General features: G+C 41.5%; 1 protein-coding gene across 3 annotated transcripts in view; it reads left to right on the top strand.

Moving 5' to 3' along the window:
- wash1 (WAS protein family homolog 1) overlaps positions 1–25,841 on the top strand; it is a 43,951-nt gene that overhangs the window by 8,023 nt on the left and 10,087 nt on the right. For all 3 annotated transcript variants that reach the window (XM_073059383.1, XM_073059381.1, XM_073059382.1), the window contains exons 4-8: positions 6,179–6,325; positions 12,049–12,185; positions 13,495–13,630; positions 14,168–14,372; positions 16,592–16,732. In XM_073059383.1, coding sequence (XP_072915484.1) covers positions 6,179–6,325; positions 12,049–12,185; positions 13,495–13,630; positions 14,168–14,372; positions 16,592–16,732 — 766 coding nt within the window. The remainder of the gene's footprint in view (positions 1–6,178; positions 6,326–12,048; positions 12,186–13,494; positions 13,631–14,167; positions 14,373–16,591; positions 16,733–25,841) is intronic.

Raw genomic sequence — 25,841 nt, 5'->3', positions numbered from 1 at the left:
TCAGAAAGCAGAAGGGGGGAGGTGGGGAAGATATGCTTGGTCGTGGGATCGTGTTGTTGATGGCAGAAGTTACAGAGAACTATGTGCCGGATGCAGAGGCTGGTGAAGTGATGGGTGAGGACAAGAGGAACCCTGCCCCTGGTGGGGTGGCAGAAGGAAGGGGTGAGGACCGACGTGTGCAAAATGGAAGAGGTGTGGTTGAGGGCAGCATTGGTAATTGAGGAACGGTAGCCCCTTTCTTTGAAGAAGGAGGACATCTTCGTTCTGGAATGAAAAGCCTCATCCTGAGAGAGATGGAATTTTTACAAGTAACGGTCAGAAGAGGTATAGTCCAGGCAGCTGTGAGAGTCAGTGGGTACGTTGTCTCCAGCGAGAGAGAGAGAGATCAAGAAAAGGAAGGGAGGTGTCAGAAATAGACCAGGTAAATTTGAGGGCAGGGTGGAAATTGGAGGCAAAGTTGATGAAGTTGACCAGTTCGGCATGAGTGCAGGAAGCAGCACCAATGCAGTCATCAATGTAGCCTAGGAAAAGTGGGGGAGTGGAACCAGTGTAGGCTTAGAATATAGACTGTTTCATGTCGCCAACAAAAAATGCAGGCATAGCTGGGACCCATGGCTACACCTTTTGTTTGAAGGAAGTGGGAAGAGCCTAAGGAGAAATTATTGGGAGTGAGGATAAATTCCACTAGATGGATGAGAGTGGTGGTGGATGGGAACTGGTAGGATCTGTTGTCTACAAACCCTATTTCCAGAAAAGTTGGGATATTTTCCAAAATGCAATAAAAACAAAAATCTGTGATATGTTAATTCACGTGAACCTTTATTGAACTGACAAAAGTACAAAGAAAAGATTTTCAATAGTTTTACTGACCAACTTAATTGTATTTTGTAAATATACACAAATTTAGAATTTGATGGCTGCAACACACTCAACAAAAGTTGGGACAGAGGCATGTTTACCAATGTGTTACATCACCTTTCCTTTTAATAACACTTTTTAGTCGTTTTGGAACTGAGGATACTAATTGTAGTAGATTTGCAATTGGAAATTTTGTCCATTCTTGCTTGATATAAGACTTCAGCTGCTCAACAGTCCGTGGTCTCCATTGTCTGATTCTCCTCTTCATGATGTGCCATACATTTTCAATAGGAGATAGATCTGGACTGGCAGCAGGCCAGTCAAGCACACGCACTCTGTGTCTACAAAGCCACGCTGTTGTAGCCCGTGCAGAATGTGGTCTGGCATTGTCCTGCTGAAATAAGCATGGACGTCCCGGGAAGAGACGTCGCCTTGATGGCAACATATGTCTCTCTAAAATCCTAATATACGCCTCAGAGTCAATGGTACCTTCACATACATGCAACTCACCCATGCCATGGGCACTGATGCACCCCCGTACCATCACAGATGCTGGCTTTTGCACCTTTCGCTGATAACAATCAGGATGGTCGTTTTCATCTTTCGCACGGAGAACTCGATGCCCGTTTTTTCCGAAAACTAGCTGAAATGTGGACTCATCTGACCACAGCACACGGTTCCACAGTCTTTCGGTCCATCTGAGATGAGCCCGGGCCCAGAGAACTCGCCGGTGTTTCTGCATAGACTTGATGTATGGCTTCCTCCTTGCGTAATACAGTTGCAAGTTGCATTTCTGGATGCAGCGACGGACTGTGTTAAGTGACAATGGTTTTCCGAAGTACTCCCAAGCCCAAGTGGCTATAATTGTCACAGTAGCATGATGGTTTCTTAGGCAGTGCCGCCTGAGGGCTTGGAGATCACGCGCATTCAGCAGTGGTTTCTGACCTTGCCCTTTACGCACTGAGATGTCTATGAATTCTCTGCAATCTTGCGTTGGGAAATGTTCCTTTTGAACTGACTAACAATTCTCTCACGAATTTTGGCACAAAGGGGTGACCACGACCCATCTTTGCTTGCAAAAACTGAGCCTTTGATACTTTTATACCCAGTCATGATACCTCACCTGCTACCAATTAGCCTGCTTAATGTGGAGTCTTCCAAACCAGTGTTACTTGAATATTCTGTGTACTTTTCAATTTTATTTTAACTCTGTCCCGACTTTTGTTGAGTGTGTTGCAGCCATCAAATTCTAAATTTGTGTATATTTACAAAATACAATTAAGTTGGTCAGTAAAACTATTGAAAATCTTTTCTTTGTACTTTTGTCAGTTAAATAAGGGTTCACGTGAATTAACATATCACAGATTTTTGTTTTTATTGCATTTTGGAAAATATCCCAACTTTTCTGGAAATGGGGTTTGTAGAAAGAAACAGAGAGCTTTGAGGCCTTCCTGGTTGGGGATGGAGGTGTATAGGGACTGAACATCCACGGTGAAAATAAGATGCTTGGGGCCAGGGAACTTGAAATCATTGAAAAGATCAAGAGCATGTGAAGTGTCATGGGATGTAGGTAGGAAGGAACTGAACTGGGGGGAAGGGGGAACAAAACTTGAGTCAAGGTGTGCAGCTATGAGTTCTTTCCTCAAGTAAGGAGACCAGAAAGAACTATATGCAGTACTTCAAGTGTGGCCTCACCAGCACCCTGTATAGTTGCAGCATAACTTCCCTGCTCTCAAATTCAATCCGTCTAGCAATGAAGACCAACATTCCATTTATCTTCTTAATAACATGTACCTGCAAACCAACCTTTTGTGACTCATGTACAAGCACTCCCAAGTTCCTCTGCACAACAGCATGCTGCAGTCTTTCACGATTTTTCTTCCAAGGTGGATAACATTGCATTTATCAGCATTGTACTCCAGCTGCCAGACCCTTGCCCACTCACTTATCTACATCTCTGCATGCTCTCAGCATCATCTGCACAATTTGCTTTTCTACTCAGTTTAGTGTCATTAGCAAACTTGGATCTCCCAATTAAACCAGATTCTACTCAGTTTTCCATTTTGATTACCTAAATCTAAACATGCAAACAAAGAAGATACAATTAAATATATTAGAACATTTTCTGTGTCACAGAATGAGAGGGAAGGGGTGGGGTCAGTTTGTTTAAGCATTCCATGTCCTAATGAATCTTGAATATTGCTCATGTCAAAGTACAGTATTCTAACATGTAATAATTTGTAAATCTATTGCATGGAAATTTATATAGGTTATTTTGTGTGTGTGTGTGTAATTATCAGTAAAGGTTCTAAATGGAATGAAAGAATTACGAAACTGCAGAAAAGAATTTAAGCTGTAGATAAGAATAAGTCTCAATTCAAGCTTAATGTTCCTGTGAAGTGCTAGATGTCATTTAACTTTGAGGTTTTTTTTGTATCCTGTTCCAGAAATAGTAGGAATAGGCCATTTATCCACGTTTCCCTCCATTTATTTTATAAGCCTTGGTTAGAACATACAGCACAGGATCTTTGACCCGTAATGTTGTGCCAACCTTCTAGCCTACTCTAAGATCAGTCTAACCCTTCCCCTCACATGGCTCTCCATTTTTCTTTCATCCATGTATCTATCTATCTAATAATCTTAAATGTCATCCACCTCTTGTTGGGCTGGCCCATCATCGATGTCTTTGACACTCCATGAGTTGCTGCTGCCTAACCTGAAAATGACTTGTTTATACCTAATTATTTTCAGTCTGTTGACCGATCTTTAAAGTATGCCAGTATATTAAACCCCTATAATGTGTATTCTAATTTTCTTTAGTTACCTCTGTATGACAACTAGCCTTCTGACTGTCTAAATAGACCATATCAACTGACTTGCCCTTTTCTATTTTCCAGCTACAAAAAAAATCCAACAGGTTTGTCAGACATGATTTTCATTTCATAATTTATGTTGATTCCCAGAGCTATTTTTATTTTTTCAAGTGCCTTGTTATTACTTAATAGTAGATTATTGTATTTTTCTAATACTGTGGAACATTTCCTCGTCAATAGTTGCTTGCTTGCTTCCCCCTCCCTGCCCTTTCTTGAATAGTAAGGTTATATTTTTAATGTGTGGCAACCTCTAATCTAAAATTGAAAGAATTTTGGAAACTGTCAACCTAATTATCCATTGTCTCAAATCTCCATTAAAATCGTGGCATACAAATCACCTGGTCTTAGAGATTTATAGGCTGTAATCATTTCTCAGTATTATTTTGTTACTACTGCTAATTCCTTTGAGCTGTTCTTACTCTTGACCTGTATTACTTTATACTTCTGGTAGGATTTCTGATGTAGTCTTCCAAAAATATAGTCAATAAATATTTAATTTCTCTGCAATTTTTTATTCCTAATGTTCTCACCAATAGTCTGCTTATCAATGCTCAGTTTGGACTACCAAGGGTGAAATCTTATCATTTGGTCCAAACACAGGAAAAAAAACTGAATTCCAGAGGTGAGGTGAGGTGAAAGTGATCAAGGCAGTATTTGATAGTGCGGCATTGAGGAGCCCTAGTAAAATTGAAATCAATGGGTGTCAAAGAAAAACATTTTCAGTGATTTATGTTCAGTCTTGCACAAAAGAAGTTAACTGTAGTTGTTGAAGGTCAGCTAGCCCATTGTCAGGAGATCACTTTAGAAGTTTCCCAGCCAGCTTCAGCTGCTTCATCAATAATCACCATCTACCTCCTCTTGCACCACCTCATCCTACCATCCCACTCCCTCTGCTACTTCTAGCATATGTTCAGAAATGGGGATTTTGCTGGTCTTGCAAGTTGTTATTAAATTAGCCTGTCCGAATCTCCATGTGGAAAGATCTGGATAGCATTCTGGAATAAGTTGGCAATGTTAAGTAATATGCCCAGAAACATTGGTCAATGACTATTTCCATAAAGAAAGTCTTACCACCTACATTTGGTACTCAGTAGTATTAGCATTGCTGACTCCCTCTCCATCAATTTCTGTGGGATCAACATTAACTAGAAAGTTAACTAGTTCAGTCACACAAATACCTAATTTCCCCAAAGCCTTTCCAACATCTGCAAAGCACAAGTCATGAATTAATGGAGTACACCCCACTTGCTCCAACAACACCCAAGAAACTATATACTGAAGCAGCCCATTTGTATATTTCTCCACTTGTATCCTATGGCTGTGGTGTGCATCATGTACTAAATACATTGGAGTTACTCACTCGGGCTTCTTTAGTGGCACTCCCAAACCCAAGGGTTCTGTCAACAGGATGGAGAGCGGTAGTATGTTTGGAGGAATGCCATGCATGCTGGTTACCCTCAAAATCACATAGTATCCTAATTTGACACTATATTATCAGTCCTTCATTGTAACTAGAACAAAATCCTGGAACTCCCTATCCAAACATGACTATGAGGATCGTTAAAAGTCCAAAAGGTAGCTCACTGCCACGATCTTCTTGAGTGCAATTAGAGATGAGCAGTAAATGCCATTGTCATGAAAAATGAATGAATATATAACTTCAGGTAATCTTTTCCTATTTGCATTTCTATAGGCATTTTACGATCTTTTTAATTTTCTTGCTAGCCTACTCTTGTATTCAGCTTTTCCTTTTCCCAAGAGTTTATTCTCCATTGCTGAATTTAGAAAATGACCTAATCTTCAGGTTTACGTTTTGACATTTTAACTTTTTTCCTTGTCCTTATGCAACCCTTGATTGCATGACTGAATTACTACTATTTTTTTTTGGCCTTCATAATACATAAACATTAGTTCCTTAGAAGTAGCTGTTACTGATTCTGTCAGTGCTTGAAATGTAGTTTCCCCTATCTATCATGGATAAACATGTGCCTTGTACTTTCATAATTTGCTTTATTTGGATTTAAGATCTTGGTCAAGGATTAAACTAAATCATTTTCAGTTTTTGTATAAAATTCTATTGTGTTCTGATCAATATTCCCTAAAATCTATGTTAAATGTCAGATCATCAGTTAGCTTTTTTCTTTACACATTACTTGATCTAAAAATAATCTGTTTTCTCATTTGATCCTCAATCTGGTACCATCTGTTACACACTGTGCAGTATTACTGCTGATATAACTTGTCCAGGCTATATGTAGATTAATGTCCCTTTTGTTTCTTTGCACCTATAATTTCCTGTTATGCCCTGCTCAGGAAGCTAAATGGAAACCTTGAAGTTTGTGGAGGGGTTAGGCAGAAGTTGCTACAGAGTTACCATTTTGTGGATATTAGTATGTGCTGGTATTTTGCAAAAGCCATATTAAAATATATATATTTGCCTTTTATAGGTCTTTTCAAGTGCAAAGTACCCTGCACCTGAGAGGCTTCAGAATTATGTTTCAATTTTCAATGGTGTAGATGACTCCAATTTGCAGAAGCGTCCACGCTACAAGATTCACAGCAAGTTGAAACCACTGGATGAGAAGGCAGTGCAGGTATCAGTCAGTGATAAATACCTCATTTGTGAAAATAATTCAGAATTAGTCACTTAACCCTTCCAGATCCTTCGTTGTCTCTTTCGGATAAGAATGTTTCCAGTATAAGGTTGGCAGTAAAATTTTCCTCTACTTTATTAGTAATACTTGTACATTCTGGGTGCACAGTTAATGCAGAATTAAAACTATAATTCTCAAAATAAAAACAGCTTTTACAATATTTAGATTTTTTTTGTTATGTGGTCAAAAAGAGAATTTACTTTCTCAGTAACACCTAGAGTACTCTGGATATTTGGGATCTTATGACTCCTGCAACTTGCTCATGAATTAATGTGTTTAATTAATTTCAAAGTAAACAAAAGATAAGACATTAATTCTGTTTACTCCTCTAGTTCTGTGTTTTATACCATGTTGATGAATCCCAATGTATTGCATAAATATGCAGAGCTGTGCACATGAGGCTGAAGTGTTTTGTGCATTAAAAATTGATGCGAATGAACCATGTCACGCTACTTCAAAGTACTGTGGCATGCATTTCTGGTTAATACACAGCTCATATTAATCTCTTTAGGCAGTGGATTATTTATTTACAATGCAAAGTGAATTGGACCAGAAAACTAATAGAGTAATGCATAATTCATTTTTCAGCACTACCAGTTCCTAAATTTTGTAGAGATGTGAAGAGGATAGGAGGAATGTGGCTGCTGGATTATTCTTGTATAGCCCTATCCCAAATTTGATGAGTCAGATGCCTGCTTTCCATTGTTGGAATGATTGTGTAATTGTCAATTCAAGCTCAGCAAAGCAGTTTTTGCAGTGCATTTTCATAGCCTTTGCTGCATATTCCATGGGGTTAGAAATACCGGGACATACATTACAATGGACACTCAACATCATCAGTGCTAGATTGGAGCTGTGGGATTCAGCAGAGGTGGACAACTGAAGAGAGAATTGGGACCTACCCATCCCTCCATACACAAGTGGAGAAGAACTGATGTGAAACATGACTTTGGAAATCTGGCTCATTGATGAGTGTGCAAAAGGATACCTAACAGTAACTGCTAAAGTCTGTGCCTTTAAAGGAACATAGGAGTTCAATAGTCTTGTACTGAAGCCTGTTTTTTTTCCTGTTCAGGGCCCATGTTGAACTGCATAGTGTATCTGAAATCCAACATTTCAGCCACATTGTCAAAAATGACATAACTCCTGTATACTCATGGTCCCTCAGACTTACACAAGTTCCAAAGAGGAAACATGCAAAGCAGACTTCCATTATGCACTGTGTGCTCTGATTATGATTGAAGCATAAAATTAAAATGCACAGAAAATGTTCTCTAAGAATTACAAAATGCTGGCTTGCTGAGTTCTGCCAGCATTTTGTGTTTTGTATTTATTTCCAGCATCTGCAGATTCACTCGTGTTCTCTAAGAATTACATTTTTTTAGGTCAAGGAATTCAAGAAGTTGCTTTTTATTTCAGATTTATTTAATCAACATCACAAAGGTGATCATGAAACCAACCTCTTGTGAAAGCCCAGCTGATTACTGACGTCCATTGGAAAGCATAATCTCTCATCTTCTATTTAACTATATTCATTTTCAGTAAAAGTTCTAGTCACTCAGGAGCACAAGAGGTTGGAGGTGCTTTTTGCATTATGCTATCTGATGTTTAAAGGTGATGTGAGGAACATATTCCATTCCTTTTTACTACAGAAGTTCTTGCATTTTTTTCTGGAAATGCAATAAATGTATTTATAAAATTATAAAAGGATTACATTACTCAGTTTTTATTCTATGAGCAATAGTTCTCATCCTATATACTCAATCTTGCTTTTCCACTTTCCAGTAGTGCTTTCCTGTCCCTACAGGAGTGGTGCTGAAGCACTGCTACTGTATTCCTTTTGGAAAAAGGGATGAAGGAATAACCTGAGTAATTACAGCATAGTTACTTTAATTATTAGGTTCAGATCTGATGATAAACTTCATTTTGAAAGGCAGATTAATGAAGGGCATTCAGGATAGATTTGTTAATGGAAGTTTATGTCCATCTAACTTCATTAAATGTTGAAGGAGGAACAAGGAGACTTGATGAGCTCAGTACTTTTGATTCAAGCCTGCCTAGATTTTGTCAAAGTTTTCAACAAGGTCCTGCATGGCAGGCTGATCAAAAGCAGAATAAAGATATGTAGAATCCAAGGGAATATACCAAACTAAATCCAAAATTGGCACAGTGGCAGGAGGCAGAGTAATAATTGATGTGCATCACTATTAGTGTCCCACAAAAGTCGATGCTTGGCTCCTTTAAACAAACATTTGGGGCATGTTAAGGAGGCTTGCAAGTAACACAAGACATGATGGGGAAAGCTTTTGAAGATCTGGAAAGTCTGGTAATTTGGACATTAAAGAGGCAATCCAGAGTGTTGTGAGGTAGAGCACTGAGGAAGTGCAGTAGGCCAGGTACTATGCAGTAGATGAAATGATTCATGTGGCAGAACAGAGGAACCTTTCACCCTATATCCACGTACTCTTAAAGGTTGCAGGAAAGGTAGAAAGAGGCATCTGGATGACGTGCTTTATTAGCCAGGGCATAGGAAATAACAGCAGGGAGATTAAGATAGAATCATATACAACGTTTGTCAGGTACAATTTGAACTTTGTGGATATTTCATATCATTTTGTTATAGAATTAATGCAATTGTACCAAAGAGGATGAAATGGGCTTTACTGGGAAATTTAGAGAATGGGAATAATATATTTAAGAAGAGATTGGATAGCTTTGGGTTTTTCTCCTTGAAACTGAGGAGGCAGAGAGCAGAATTAATTGAGGTATATTTAATTACACAGGACCTAAGTGAGTAAACAGGAAGGATCAATTTCCCTGACTGGTTGGGTCAAAACTAGTGCCATATAGATTTTTAAGCATTTGGGAGGTTTAAAGGGGAAATGAATAGTGTTCTTATCCAGAAATAAAGGTGGGAGTTTGGAACCCACTGCCTGAAAGGGTGGATGGGACAAAAAGTCTCAGCATATTTTAAAAACATACGGAGGTGTACTGGATAAAACTTTAAAGCAGGGCTATGATTGGAGCTCGGATTAGGTTGGGTAGGTCTCTATCAATCAATACTTACAATGTATTTGAGCAATAAACCCTTGTTTTTTTTTTGTGACTCTATTAATGATCATTGACATTGTCTTTGCGTCAATAGTATACTATTGAGATAGTTGATTTAATACCATCACTAGTCAGAAGCAAGTGATTAAAAATTTTTTAATAAATAAGACTGAGATAAAGCTAGCCAGAAATTTTTTTAAAAGCACAGTAAGTGTTTGTATTAAAAGAACAATACTAATAAAATTAGCAATGGTCTTATTGTGAATCTCGGGAATTAATAATGTTTAAAAAAAAGAGAAATAAATTAAAATTATATTTTCCACCAGTCTGAGCAACATACCAGAAGTAAATGTAAATTGAGAATTGGAAGAGGGGGAGAACTTTGGAAAAGAACAGTCATCCGGGCATGGGCAAAGTTGATTGTTGGATCTATGGGCTGACATCTGTGTGCGTTCTTATGAACTGTATCTTGGTGTTTTAAAGGTGGCTAGTGAGGTAGTTGAGTACTGATCTTAATTTTCCAAAGTTCTCTATATTTAGAGTACTTGAGAACATCTGGTTCTCGAAACCTGTCCTGCCATTTAGCAAGATCATGGTTGATAATTTCACCATTTTCCAGGACAGTCTTCATATCCCTTGAATCCGTCAGAAATCTACAGTATAAAACTGTTTTAAATGAACTCAGTAACTGAGTCTTCAGTCCTCCAGAGTATAGCATTTCTAAAAGCTATTACATTGAGAGTAAAGAAGAAACTTTTCCTCATCTTATTTCTAAAATTTCTTTTTTCCAGGGTCCACACCGTGGTCTTAAGAGTCCTGGCAATATTCTTGTAAATCTTTGAATAAACTCTTCTCGGGCTTCCAGCCAGGTACAGGTATCGATGTTCCTCATCCAATCAGGAGGGGTGGATGACAGGGGTATAAATACCACCGGACAAGACATACCCAGCCATCGTCCCTGATGAAGATGACAGAGTTTGTCATCGAAACATTGTTGAAATCGATACCTGTACCCAGCTGGAAGCCTGAGAAGTTTATTCGTCATTAACACTGGGAAAGCAGTAGATCGTTTTTCACTTGTAAATATTCTTAGCTCTTTTTACAGCTTAATGATATATTTCCTATAACAAGGTGGCCAAAGCTACACAATACTTCGTGTGCAGCCTCAGCAACTTCTTGCACAACTGTAGCATAACATCCCAACTCCTAAACTTATTGTCTTAACTAATAAAAATCATTGTGCAACATCTGTTCTTCACAACCCTGTCAACTTGTGACAATACTTTCAGGAAACTACAGTATGTAGTTGTACTCTTAAATTCCTTTACTCCCAGTTCCCCTCACAATAATCTGAATTGAATGCCATTTGCCATTTTGGTCCCTTTTATAGCTGATGTAGATTCCCCTGTAACTTTTGATAACTTTTTTCACTGTGTACATTACCACCTATTTTAGTATCATCTCCAAATTTAATTGTACCTTATCATCTAAATTGTTTATATAAATGATAAACAATGAAAAGCATTGGTCTCTGTGGCATACAACTTGTCACAGGACTCCAATCTGAAAGGTATACTTCCAAAATTCAAGTTTAGTTTAGTGTCATATCTGTAAGTACAGGTGTACACAGAGGTGCAACAAGAAACTTACTTGCAGTAGTACCATTACAGGCATATAGTATGATATAAGCAGCATTAACAAGAAAAACAAAAATTATAGTCTTTGAACATTAAGTCCACCATTACCCTCCGCTTCCCATCCCCAAGGCAATTAACTATCCACTCAGCTCTCTCTGGATCCCATGTATTTTAACTTTCCAGACCAGCCTTCAATGTTGGACCTTGTTAAAAATCCATGTAGACAATGTCCACTGTCTTGCCTCATCAATCCTCTTGGTTACCTCTTCAAAACAAAATTTGTCACAAACGAGAAAATCTGTAAATGCTGGAAATCTGAGCAATACGCAAAATGCTGTAGGAACTCAGCAGGCTAGGCAGCATCTAGAAAAAACATTCAGTTGACGTCAGCTGTACTCTTTTCTTATATGCTGCCTGGCCTGCTGAGTTCTTCCAGCATTTTGTGTGATTAACAGAGGTACAACTTCCCATGCAGAAAACCATGATGACTGTCTCTTATTAGTCCTTGTCTATCCCAATGCTGGTAGATCGTATTCTTCAGAATCCCCTCCATTACATTGCCCAATGTTGGGCTTAATCAGCCTGTATTTTCCTGGCTTGTCTTTGCAGCCATTAAGTAATGGTACATTAGTCATTTTTAGGTCTTCTGGAGCTAACTCCATGACAAGGTGATGAAAATTTTGCTTTTGGAGTTTTGGGAGCTCCTCAGTGTGATAGGCTGTCTCCAGGTTGAAAGGACATGAGATAAATCCCTCTTGCCTGAGAAGTCTGATTGCCTGACTGTATTTACTCTGCCAGGACTCAACAATGAAGAGAGGCCAATCTCCCCTGTGCTATTGCTGTGATATCAGAGATTGGTCTTGTCATTCCAGTGAACTTATTAGCAGCCAACTTATTAAGAGCAAATGGTGTTTCTAGTGCTATTCAACGGTTAGCGACTAAACTTAATTTAGCTATTTCCTTAATTTCCTTTAGGAGAAAGCAAAGCTTTATCCTGTGTGTTTGAACACAAAGTCACGGGAGGACAATGAAACGGAGGAAGGGCTGGGAAGCCTTCCACGAAATATCAGCTCCATCAGTTCTCTTCTGCTTTTCAACACAACTGAGAACCCGTAGGTATCATTGATCCAAAGAAGGGAACGCCAATTTTTTTGTGGTATATTTATTCTCTCTATGTAATGTGCAAAAGCCTTAAACTCATACGTATAGCTAGGCTGCCTAAGACTTTTCCACGATACTAAATTTGTCAACATAGAGCTGAGAACAAATTTGTAAATCTAGCGGGAGCAAAAGATGTTGGGAATGGCAAGGGTAGAATGCCATGGGAGGGGAATGGAACAGGTGCAAGAGGAGTCGTCCCAGGCGTGGTGGCTGTGAGGGTGCAGGCACACCCAGTCCTGAGACACCAGGCAAGGTCATTTGATTCCAAACTATTGGTTTATTGATCATTACAGAATGTTTCTCTGGTGCTGCCCACTCTCTCCCTTCACCTTTCCCCTTCTCCCAACCATGATCCCCCTCTCTGTCTCCCTTCTCACTTTCTAATAGAAACCCATATCAGAATCGGGTTTATCATGGCTCACATATGTTACAAAATTAGTTTCTTATTGTGGCAGCAGTACAGTGCAATACTTAAAATTACTACTGTACTTATGTAATGTTATATGTCCTGAATGGGATCAAAAATGATAAATTTCATTGACAAAGAATTGGAAAACTTGAATATAGCAGTAGCCTTTTTTTAATCTGCATAAAGACAGTCATGAACTAAGTGCATAAATTTAAACTCAAGTTTATAGGTTTAGGATAAAATGTATTATTTTTACTAAACATTTTGAAATTAATTTATCTTGCTAAGACATTTAATCATTTTGAAATTAACATAAAGGAACTGTTCTCAACCTTAATTTCTACTCATCCTTTAAAGAAGAAAATTATATAAATCTTCGATGGAACAAATGAAATTAGTATGAAATGCATTCACAGGTTTCATTTCTGGCTGAAATACTATTCCTATGAGAGCTATTGCTGTAATGCCTGGAGGAGATACAAATTATTTAGAGGTTACTTCAAGCTCTCAATGTAGGCTCTTAAACAAAGTGGGTACCTGAATGCATTTTTCATTGAACATAAACTATCCTTAAGAGTCTGTGATAACTGGCACTAGTTTGTGTATTTCACTGAGATGCCCATGGAAATGGAAATGCTGAACTGGTCCCAATGTCGATTAAACTTTTATGACTGCTTTCTAATGCATCAGTTAGGAATTCTGGACATTATTGCAATGGAATTTTTATCAAGAATGTACAAAAAATATATACTTTTGTTGACATGCAGCTTGTGCTTAGCTATGCAGTCTTGTTCTTTTCTCTCTAGAAGCTAATATTGAACCACACAGTATTCTTCTGCTCCTCCCTACAGCTACAAGAAATATGTTCTATTAGATCCATTAGCTGGTGCTGTCACAAAGACTCACACTGCACTAGAGACTGAGAAAGAGGAGAAGCCATTTGATGCGCCACTCTCTATTACCAAGAGGGAGCAGCTTGAAAGACGGGTAAATGTAGAGAATTTTTTATCATTTTGAAAAGCTTATATCTCTGTCCACTCAGCTACATGACACAATCTGCCACAATTAAACTCAAGTATAATGAGGAATGTGATTTTTATCATGTAATGAGCAGTGATTTATATATGGACAACTAGTATTTATCTACCACCAGCCATCTTCTGCAGGTTTCACTTAATGGGTGAAGAAAGGAAGATGTCTACACATTAATTTGTAATTATTGAAAACTACACTGCTTTATTAGCTGAACACAATGATTATCTCGTTAGTTTCACACATTCTTTATGTGATAGGAAATAGTAACAGAGTTCTGTTTGTATTAGATTGTCACAATATATGTTAATTTCTGCAAATTCTTTGCATTATCAGAACATCCTTTTTCTAACTGATGCTGAGAAGTTTGCCTTAGTTCTGTCAGGTTTATATTGGCTGTCTGGTTATGGGATATACTTCCTTCTACTGGTGATTTGTTCATTAGGGACTCAGTTGCTTGGTGTAATATGGTATCTTTTTTGTGTGTTTCAGACAACTGAGAATTATTTCTATGTACCTAACCTGGGTCAGGTCCCAGAGATAGATGTACCATCCTACCTCCCGGATTTGCCTGGCATTGCAGATGACCTCATGTACAGTGCCGATCTAGGTCCGGGTATTGCACCCTCTGTACCAGGAAGCAATATGCCTGAACTGCCAAGTTTCAGTATTGAACCAGTTTACACAAATGGTCCAGGTAACATGATGCGGTCTACGGTTGCTACTGTGTAATTGATAAATCTATATATTATTATTCCCACACACTGAGAACAACTCAGCAGAGTAAATTTTCAAGATATGCCATGTTGATGAACCTGTCTGTTTTCAAGCTCTAAAATATTTTAACAATTTCCTGCTAGTAGACCAAATGACTCCCTCTTTCTCTAAACATCTTAGTTCCTGGAATTTGAATCAGAATCAGATTTGCTATCCTTGGCATATATCATAAAATATGTTGTTTTGCAGCAGCAGTATATAATAAACTATAAATTACGATATAAGAAAATCTAAATTCACTGTATTAAGTATTGCAAGAAAAGAAAACAATTGTGAGGTAGTCTAAATTGGATCATTATCCATTCAGAAATCTGATGCAGTGGTTGAGAAGCTATTTCTAAAATGTTGAGTATGCGTCTTCAGACTCCTGTACCCCCTCCTTGATGGCAGCGATAAGGGCATATTCAGGCTGATGGAGCTCCTTAATGCTGGATGCAGCGTTTTTGAGGTATCACGTTTTGAAGATGTTCGTGATGTTGGGGAGGTTCGTGCCCATGATAGAGCTAGCTGAGATTGTAACCTTCTGAAGCTTTTTCTGATCCTGTGCAGTTGCCACTCCATATCAGAGAGTGGGACAACCAGATAAAATGCTTTCCAAAGTACATCTGTAGAAATTTGCTGGCATCTTTGATGATGTACCAAGTCTCCCCAAACTCCTAATGAAATATAGCCAATGTGGTGCCTTCTTTCTAATTGCAACAATATGTTGGACCCAGGATAGATTTTCAGAGATGTTGACACCCAGGAACTTTGCTGTTCCCTCAACTTCCCCTTCGTGTTGCACCACTCAACCAGCTGATCTATTTCAGTCCTGTACACCACCTTGCCACCATCTGAAATTCTGCCAATAACAAATTTATAGATAGCGTTTGAGCTGTGCCTAGCCACACAGTCATTGGTATATAGGGAGTAGAGCATGCATCCTTGAGGTGCGCCAGTGTTGATTGTCAGCAAGGAGATGTTATTTCCAATCCGCACTAGCTTTGGTCTCCTAATGAGGAAGGATCCAGTTCCAGAGGAAGATAAAGAGGCCTGTGTATAGAGGAATCAACTGTCTTCTCAGTTGACAGAATATCTTTATCAATGTCTTCATTCCTGACTTTTCCATTTCTTGTCTTCTCTGTCTCATTCTCAGGGGTTAGATTAGTGACCAATATCCCTGACAAACCTTTGATTTCCATGGCTATTTTGATCACATCTCCTACCTCCTGTAAGGAGTTTTGTTAGCATTCCTTCAGTTTCTGTGACGCTGTTCTAATGGTATTTTACATACTAGTTCCTCTTAGATTTCTTTCTTTCCCTAATCCATGACATTTCCTTTGTCATAGTTAACAACACAGTGAATCATGTCTTTGATTTCCTACATTGCTACTTTTCAGCCAGAGCAAAGATAAGGTTTGTATTTCCTCACTGTTCCAGGACCTAAGCAGTAGCTCATGTGTGGCAACAACCACAGATTGGGGAACTGTTTTGCACTGCCTAGTTCAGTCATTTTCAGTTGCTTGCCTCTACATTCTTTATTGCCATAGTGCACCATTCTAATGAAGTCGCAAAGTAAGCATGAGGAGGAACAGCACTTAATTTTCTGTCTTGGTATTTCAAACCTCAGTGAATTCAGAATTTTAGGTAAGCAATCTTTCTAGTCAGTTGCAGAACTGGCCAGCTCTGATGAAAGATAACTCCAGTTTCCCCAACTCTGGATGGTACATAATCTGCTGAATATTCCCTGCATTTGCTTTTGTCTAAGAATTCCAACAAAGACTATGTTCTGCATCTCATTGTACCAGAATATTTTCTCCCTCCTGCTTTTATTCCTCTCCTGCCTTTGCATCTCGAATAGACAGATCTGCTACAATTAACAAAAATTCATAACCCTCTTCGTGGCACCAACATGTGTCACCTGCTCTGTGTCACCTGCTCTCCGCAGTATCACAGGAAGTCTAATTGCTCCTTTCATCCTTTCCCCTTTCTGCAGCTTAAAACATTATCATCTTCTCATTTATCTTACATAGATTAAGTCATTGACCTGAAACATATTAACTATCTCTGCTTCCTGAGTATGTCATTTTTTTCACTCGTTATGCAAAATAATTATAGCATGGCACTATGACGATTCACAATGCTTGTTTCTCATTTCAGATCAACAGAATACTAATCTCCCGCTGTCATCTGTAGAACTCCCTCCACCAGAATTACTGACACCAATGAGTGGTCCTCCACCACCCCCACCACCGCCTCCACCTCCACCTCCAGTTGAGTCTACCAGCAGTCAGCCTCCAGGTTCGTAAATGTCTCTCCTTGACCTGAGCTAAATCTGATGAATTGTTTTGTACCATTGTGGTTAATGCCAGCAAATAAAATAATTGTCTCAGCTTTGTTGATACCATGTCTGCTGCCATCAGTAGGAATGTAGTTGGATTGCGGGTCACTGCAGCAAATGCAAAGGATTATACTTGAAAAACGCAAGCGTAATCCAAGTCGGATGTTTCAAATTATGGTATGCAATAATACCAGTTTTTCACATCATCACTAGCCTAAAAATCCTATAAGGTCAGGTACTGCAGCAATTCAAGAAATTTCATTACCACCTTCCCAGGCTAATCTACTAGGGTTGGCAGTAATTCCTGGCAACACTTACATAATGAAATGAGAGGAAAATTATAAAGAGAACTGGACTCCACACAGTGCTGTGCAAAAATTTTGGGTGCCTTAGATTTTGATATAAATTTTGTTTTAGTTGTTTACTTTTTGTCTTCTGTATTGGTGTATTAGTAGAATAGGGCAAATTTTATATTTTCAGATATTCATTTTCCAAAAAAGATTTTTTTTGTTTTCAAAAAATATCATTAATAGACCACATTTCAAATAAAAACTTGATTACTTTTTTAGATATGTAGCCCAGTGCATGATTAAACAAAGATAACAAACAGATGCTAATGATCAGTGACATAATGAGTTGAATGAATTAAACTGATTAACTGAAACAGAAACGGGTGTCAAAGGAATCAAACAGTGAAGCTCAACTGCATTAAAAGGTGAGGGTGTAGCACATGTGACAGTTTAACCTTCAAATCATCAATTCTTATACCATGGCAAGAGTGAGCACAGAAACAGGACACAAGGTGATCATCCTGCATCAGCAAGGACTCTCCAGAGCAGAAATTTCACAGCAGACAAGCTCTTCTGAAGAAGCACAAAGAAACAGGCAAGGTTAAAGACCAGAAATAGTGGTCAGCTATGGAAGCTGAATGCTGCAGATGAAAGATGTATCAAACTGATGTCCCTTCTAAATCAGAATAAGTCCAGCACTCCAATCAGCTCTGAACTCACAGAAACTACTGGCACCTAAGTACACTCTTTATAGTCTGGAGAAGTCTTGTCAGAAGTGCTTTTCATGGAAGAATTGCTGCCAAAAGCCATTCCTCCGAGTTTTTTGAGGAAGTTACCAGGAAAGTTGATGAAGACAAGGCAGTGGACTGTCTGTGTTCACTTCAGCAAAGCATTTGACAAGGTCCCATATGGGAGGTAGGTCAAGAAAGTTCAGTTGCTTGGCATTCAAGATGAGGTAGTAAATTGGATTAGACATTTGTGGGAGAAGCCAGAGAGTGGTAGTAGATAGTTGCCTCTCAGACTGGAGGCCTGTGATTAGTGAGGTGCTGCAGGGTTTGTTGTTGGGTCTGTTGTTTGTCATCTCGATCAATGATCTGTATGATAACTGAATTGGCAAATTTGCAGATGACATCAAGTTTCAGGGTGTACAAAACAACAACGAAGATTATCAGAGCTTGCAGTGGGATCTGGACCAGGTGGAAAAAATAGGCTGAAAATGGCAGTTGGAATTTAACAGACAGACATACTTTATTGATGCCAAGGGAAATTGGGTTTCGTTACAGCCACACCAACCAAGAATAGTGTAGAAATATAAAACCATAAATAATTAAATAATAATAAGTTAATCATGTCAAGTGGAAATGTCCAGGAAATAATGCCAACAAGTGAGGTTTTGCACTTCGGTTGGACCAACCTAGGTAGGCCTTACATAGTGAATGGTAGGGCACTGAGGAGTGCAGTAGAACAGGAGGATCTGGGAATACAGATCGATAATTCCTTGAAACTGGTGCCACAGGTAAATAGGGTCATAAAGAAAGCTTTTGGCACTTTGACCTTCATAAATCAAAGTATTGCATACAGAATGGGATGTTATGTTAAAGTTGTGTAAGATGTTGGTGAGGCCTAAGTATTGTGTGCAGCTTTGGTTACCTACCTACAGAAACGATGTAAATAAAGTTGAAAGAGTATAGAGAAAACTTACAAGGATGTTGCTGGGACTGGAGGAACTGAGTTATAAGTAAAATTGAATAGGTTAAGACTTTATTCCATGGAATGTAGAAGATTAATGGGAAATTTGATAGAGGTATACAAAATTGAGGGTTAGGGATAGGGTAAATGCAAGCAAGTTTTCTCCACTGAGATTGGGTGGAACCACAACATGAGGTCATAGATTAAAGGTGAAAAGTTTAAGGGGAACATGAGAGGAAACTTCTTCACTCAGAGGGTTGTGAGAGAGTGGAGTGAGCTGCAGCATGCAAGCTTAATTGCAACTTCTGAGAAGTTTGGATAGGTGCATGATAATAGAGGTATGGAGAACTATGGTCTGTATGGTCTGAGTGTAGATCGATGAGAGTAGGCAGTTTGAACAGTTCAACATGGACTACATGAGCTGTTTCTGTGCTGTACTCTTCTATGAGTAAGACTCTCAAAAGAACAAGGAGTTCTGCAACAGATGGTATGGCCTCCAGAGCCCTGAACTCAACAACATCAGGGCTGTCTGGGATTACCTAGATGGACAGAAGCAAGTGGGACAGCCAAAATCTGAAGAACTCCAAGATGCTTGGGACAATCTACCAGCTGATTTTCTTATAAAACTCCACAATAGTGTACCTAAGAGAATTGACACAGTTTGAAAGGGTAGTGTTACGAAAACCCCGTAACCAGGTAACTTACCAGCAAAGATAGATGGGTCAGCTGAGTCGGATGCTACTATTTTCAAACGTTTTATTCAACAAGGGCACAAACGTATGGTTAATACAAAACATTCAGATCGTCAAAACTCAATCTAAAACACCGGTGTAATAATAATCATTCAAAACACAAGCTCGATCGTCGTCTAGGGGTAATGTAGATTTTATATCGTTCGCTGGATATCTAAAAGTCTTTTAGATCACGGCAGTTTCACTTAGTTGCCGGCGGAAGTGTCGCGTTGGTGCACTTTTGTTAGAAAGACAGAGAACATGAAGCATTTACCCGACAGGTTTTCCAACCTGTAGGAGGTAGTCGGAAGTCTCGTTGGGGGAATGGACTCTCATCTGTGGCTTCCCCTGTAGCTAGGCCGTCTTCCGTGGTGAAGTCGCCAATCCCAGGCAAGGGAAGGACGCACACGAACCCCACCACCGGCTGTAGCTATTAAAACGCTGTCGCAGGATTTCTAGCGTTTCTCCTTCGTGTGTTTCCTTGGTACATCTGGGTGCGTCTGAGGGTCCTCCCCACAGACACTCCTTTATACTTCTTCACGGGATCGCAGGTGTCAATCAAGTTGCAGGTATTGCGATCTCTCTCTCAACCAGCCCACCCTGCCCGAGGGCCTTTCACGTGGTCTCCATGAGACAATAGTCAAAGTCACTTTTATTCTGCTTCTTGGGAGAACGTGGTCTTCCGCACGTCTCTCTCTCTTGGGTCAGTTGACCCCCCTTAACTAGAGTTCTTGCGATTTTCACAATGGAGGGGGCCAACGGCATAACACCTCCCCCCATAATGGGTTTTTAACCAGCGGTTAAAAACAGGTTGACACAGGAATTATTTTTTTTTTTGAATCTACATACTACACAAGCTTTTCTCTTCACAGAGTACTACTGTTATACATTCAAGTCAGTATCTAAACAGGTAACAAGTACAGTGCCCCTTTTCCTTAATACCTTACCCTACCGTGCCATACATCGTATACTTAACTCAGCACCTGGATAAACAATCCGCTAGCACATTATCACTCCCCTTTATGTGCTGGATCTTAATATCAAATTCTTGTAGCATCAGACTCCAGCTTAATAACCTTCTGTTTTTATTTTTCATATTGTCCAAGAATACCAGCGGGTTGTGATCGGTATAGACCACTAGGGGTCTTTGCGCCGGACAAATGTACACTTCGAAATGTTGTATCGCTAACACAAGCGCTAACAATTCCTTTTCCACGGTAGAGTAATTCCTCTGGTGTCTATTGAACTTCCGAGAGAAATATGCTACCGGGTGCTCCACTCCATCCCCCGCTTGCTGCAATAGGACTGCTCCTGCCGCCTCATCGCTGGCGTCCGTGGCCAAGGAGAAGGGGGTTAACAGATCGGGCGCTTTTAACACCGGGTCATGGCACAATACGGCTTTTAACTTTTCAAAGGCATTCTGACAAGAATGACCCCACTCAAATTTTTCCTCCTTCTGCAGTAATTTTGTAAGGGGGAGCGCAATGTCCGCAAGATTTTTACAGAATTTCCGATAGTATCCCACCATGCCCAGAAACCTCCTCAGGGCCCTTTTATTGGAGGGTACCGGGACCTCGGAAATAGCCCGGACCTTCGCCTGCACAGGGGCCAACTGCCCGTCTCCCACCACATACCCCAGATAGGTGATCGTGGCATGACCAAACTCACTCTTGGCGAGGTTTACAGTAAGGTGGGCTGCCGACATTCGGGTAAACAAACTTTCTACAGCCCCCAGATGCTCCTCCCAGGTGTCATTCCAAACTACCACATCGTCAAGATAAGCCTTGGTGTGGGTTAACCCCTTTATCACAGCGTCTATCATCCGCTGAAATGTCCCTGGGGCATTTTTCATCCCAAACGGCATAACGTTGTACTCGTACAACCCAGACGGGGTGACAAAGGCTGAAATCTCTCGAGCCCTGTCCGTTAAAGGAACGCACCAGTACCCCTTTAGCAAGTCAATTTTTGTGATGTACCTTGCCTTCCCCAGTTGATCAATGCAATCATCCACCCGGGGAAGAGGGTAAGCATCGGTCTGGGTAACCGCGTTGACCTTCCGATAATCGGTACAGAATCTTATGGTCCCGTCCGGCTTTGGGACAACCACGCAAGGAGAAGCCCACGCGGAAGAGGATTCGCGGATTATCCCAGCAGCTAGCATATGTTCAATCTCCTTCTCTACCAGCTGGCTCTTTTCAGGATTCATCCGATAAGGGGCTTGTTTAATAGGTTGGGTTGAGGTAGCTATCACATCATGTTGCGTCCCATTACACCTTCGGGGAACATCTGGACATAAGTCTGCGTGCCGGTTAACGAGCTGTATTACCTGCTCCCGCTGTTCAGGCTTTAAGTGGCCAACTTTACCCGCAAGATTCGCCAATACAACAGAGTTCTCTAATCTGGTAGGGACTATACCTATCTTGTCGAACCGTTCTGGTTCCTCCTTACCATCCCCTTCTACCTCATCGGCTTTCATGGCCGCGCCAACAACCGTGGGGGTGGGTTCGTGATACCCTTTTATCATGTTCACGTGAACTAACTGGGTCGGCTTTCGTCGGTCGGGGGTTTCGATCACGTAATTCAGCGAGTCTATTTTCTTACGCACTGTATATGGTCCTTGAAACCTCGCCCCCAGGGGGTGAGTAGCTACCGGGAATAGGACCAGGACCCGGTCGCCCACGTGAAACTCTCGTTCTTTCGCTCTCTTGTTATACCACTGACCCATTTTTTCCTGAGAGGCTTTAAGGTTTTCGTTTGCCAAGGCGCATACTTGACGCAGCCTTTCCCGGAATTTCAGCACATAGTCGACCACACTGACTTGGGCGGTCGGGTTAGACCATTTTTCTTTCAGTAGGGTTAGGGGTCCCCTGGGCCTGTGACCGAAAACCAGCTCGAACGGACTGAACCCCAGGGAGCACTGCACTGTATCTCGTACGGCAAATAACAAAAGGGGTAAAGCCTCATCCCAGTCTCGAACGTTCTCCTGGCAATAAGCTTTAAGCATGGTCTTTAGGGTAGCGTGGAACCTTTCCAACGCTCCCTGTGACTCCGGGTGGTACGCAGAGGCCATAATCTGCTTCACCCCGAGCTGGGTCATCATCTGCCGAAATGCGCTCGACGTGAATGTACTTCCCTGGTCTGATTATCTCCTTGGGTAGCCCCACGGTGGTAAAGAATTTGATAAGGGCCTTCACCACCGCAGAGGTCCTAATACTACCCAGAGGCACGGCCTCGGGAAATCGTGTAGCGGCACACATCAGGGTCATGATATACTGCCGCCCACTCGCAGTTTTAGGTAAGGGTCCCACAAAATCCACAATGACTCGGGAGAAAGGCTCCTCACATGCGGGAATAGGTCGGAGGGGGGCCTTAGGGATAACTTGATTCGGCTTACCCACCACCTGGCAGGTATGACATCTTTTACAATACTCAGTAACATCTTTTCTCAGATTGGGCCAATAGAATTCTCTCTGAACCCGCTCCACGGTCTTCTTTATTCCTAAATGCCCGCCTAAAGGTCCCTTATGGGCTAAGTCAAGAATGTCGTCCCGATATACTTTCGGGACTACTATCTGATGTAGCACCGCCCAGTCCTCATCGGCCTGCACCGCAGGGGGTCTCCACTTCCTCATCAACACCCCCTCCTGGAGATAATAACCCTCTGGCTCTGCCTCCAGTTCAGTCTCGGAGAGAACCGACTCTCTCAAGGCTACCAGCTCCTCGTCACCATTCTGTTCCCGTACAAACTCTCTTCTGGCTAAGGACCGGTCTACCTCTTCCCGATTTCCCACTCGTTCCTCCCTACTCTCCGTTTTCCTTTCCTCGGACTCTCGTTGGTACATAGTCGGTAAAAAAGTTTCGGCCAAATCAAAACTGGCCAGATTCCACCCGCTCTCGGTCTCAGCGGCCCTTTTCGACATGCTGCGAGTGACCGCACATGCGGGATAGAATTTTTTTTCTGAGGGAGGGTCTTCAACTCTCACGGGCTGGGTGGTCAGCTTCACGGCGGCACCCATCTTCCCACCCGCTAGGTCGTTACCCAGAAGGACGTCCACTCCTTCTCCCGGCAACTCCGGCAGAACCCCCAGATCTACTGGACCCGACACCAACTCACAATCTAGAAAGACCCTATGCAAAGGCACGACCTCGGTTCGGTTCCCGATACCTCTAAGGGCTACCTCCCCCGTGCGAGGGCCGAATTTTAACACATTACGGCTAATTAACGATAGTTCCGCCCCCGTGTCTCTCCAAATTCGTACGGGAATTGGGGGGTCCCCTTCCTTCAAAGCCACGGTTCCTTCGGACCTAAATGTCTCCCGCCCCTCCTGTATTCCATCTGTCTGGGGCCTGCTTGTCGATTTTCGGATCGACGCAACACAGCCTATGGAAATAGCTGCTTTCCCTCGTTCCGACTCCTTCCTCGGAGCAGTGCATTTTGATGCAATATGTCCCACCTTTCCACAATTAAAACAGTTTAAACCAGGAGATCTCCAGGTTTCCTGTCTGTTATCCTCACTTTTTGTGCTAGCTCCCGGCGGAGTTTCTCCCTTAGCCGGCGGACTTTACCTACCATTCCGACGGTCTCTCGGGTAACTTTTTGGCGAGGAAAACTTTGTCTTGTGGGTTAGGGCATATTCATCTGCGAGCCTAGCCATCTCTGAGATGGACTGATTCGTCCTCTCATTTAAATACATTCGGATCTCTTCCGGAACGCAACCTTTAAATTCCTCAATCAAAACTAACTCCCTGAGACGCCCATAATCCTCGGCCACCTTTTCAGCTGTGCACCAACGGTCCAAGAGCACACCCTTCTCATGGGCTAGCTCGGTATACGTTTGATTCCACCCTCTTTTTAAATTTCGGAACCTTTGTCTATACGCCTCAGGTACTAACTCGTAACCTCAGAGAATGGCCTCCTTTACGAGCATAATTTCCGTCCCTTTCCGGGGGCAGCGCGGTATATACCTGCTGTGCTTTTCCTCGTAACACACTTTGTAACAACGCCACCCATTGCTCTCTGGGCCACTGCTGATTCCCTGCCACCTTTTCAAAAAGCAAGAAATAACTATCAACATCCGTCTCCTCGAACGGGGGGACCAACCTCAACGCCCGACTAATATCAAACCCCTCCTCTCTCTCTTCCCCTTGAGTTCTTCGCTCTTGCTTTCGCCTGTCCAGCTCCAATTCATGGCTCCTTTGTTTCTCTTTCTCTTCTGCTTCTACTTCTAGCTGCTTTAGTTTGAACACATGCTCTCTTTCCACAGCCCTTTCCTGTGCGGCTCTCTCGGCTTCTTTTTCCCTCTCAGCTCTCTCTCTCTCTGCAGCCTTCTCAGCTGCTTCTACTTCTAGCTGCTTTATTTTAAACTCATGTTCCAGCCTTGCTTTCTCCAACTCTGCCTGATTTGTCCCACTCACTAATCTCCTTTCGGGAATATTTTCCAAATCCTCAGCTGCAAACACCTTCTTCCCAACGTAATGCTGTTGTATGACCCTTCGCACTTCCTGCTTTTTCATTGCTGGCTTCACCGCTGTGAGGTCTAATGCCTGCGCCAAATTTACCAAGTCTGATTTTGTAGCCTTCCCTAGCGCCTCTACCGTCGGGTTTCTCCTAAATTCCTCCACATCCATCTTTGCTGGTTTCCCGTCTGGCTACCTGCGTAACCAGATTTAAATTTGGACTTACAGCCCGATTCACTGACCCTCCCGTTTGGTTTCAAATCCGGGACGAGAACCCCACTTGTTACGAAAACCCCGTAACCAGGTAACTTACCAGTAAAGATAGATGGATCAGCTGAGTCGGATGCTACTATTTTCAAACGTTTTATTCAACAAGGGCACAAACGTATGGTTAATACAAAACATTCAGATCATCAAAACTCAATCTAAAACACCGGTGTAATAATAATCATTCAAAACACAAGCTCGATCGTCGTCTAGGGGTAATGTAGATTTTATATCGTTCGCTGGATATCTAAAAGTCTTTTAGATCACGGCAGTTTCACTTAGTTGCCGGCGGAAGTGTCGCGTTGGTGCACTTTTGTTAGAAAGACAGAGAACATGAAGCATTTACCCGACAGGTTTTCCAACCTGTAGGAGGTAGTCGGAAGTCTCGTTGGGGGAATGGACTCTCATCTGTGGCTTCCCCTGTAGCTAGGCCGTCTTCCGTGGTGAAGTCGCCAAGCCCAGGCAAGGGAAGGACGCACACGAACCCCACCACCGGCTGTAGCTATTAAAACGCTGTCGCAGGATTTCTAGCGTTTCTCCTTCGTGTGTTTCCTTGGTGCATCTGGGTGCGTCTGAGGGTCCTCCCCACAGACACTCCTTTATACTTCTTCACGGGATCGCAGGTGTCAATCAAG

This window comes from Hemitrygon akajei, chromosome 10 (assembly GCF_048418815.1).
Source record: "Hemitrygon akajei chromosome 10, sHemAka1.3, whole genome shotgun sequence".
Lineage (NCBI taxonomy): Eukaryota > Metazoa > Chordata > Chondrichthyes > Myliobatiformes > Dasyatidae > Hemitrygon > Hemitrygon akajei.
This window is presented reverse-complemented; position numbering and strand designations above follow the sequence as displayed.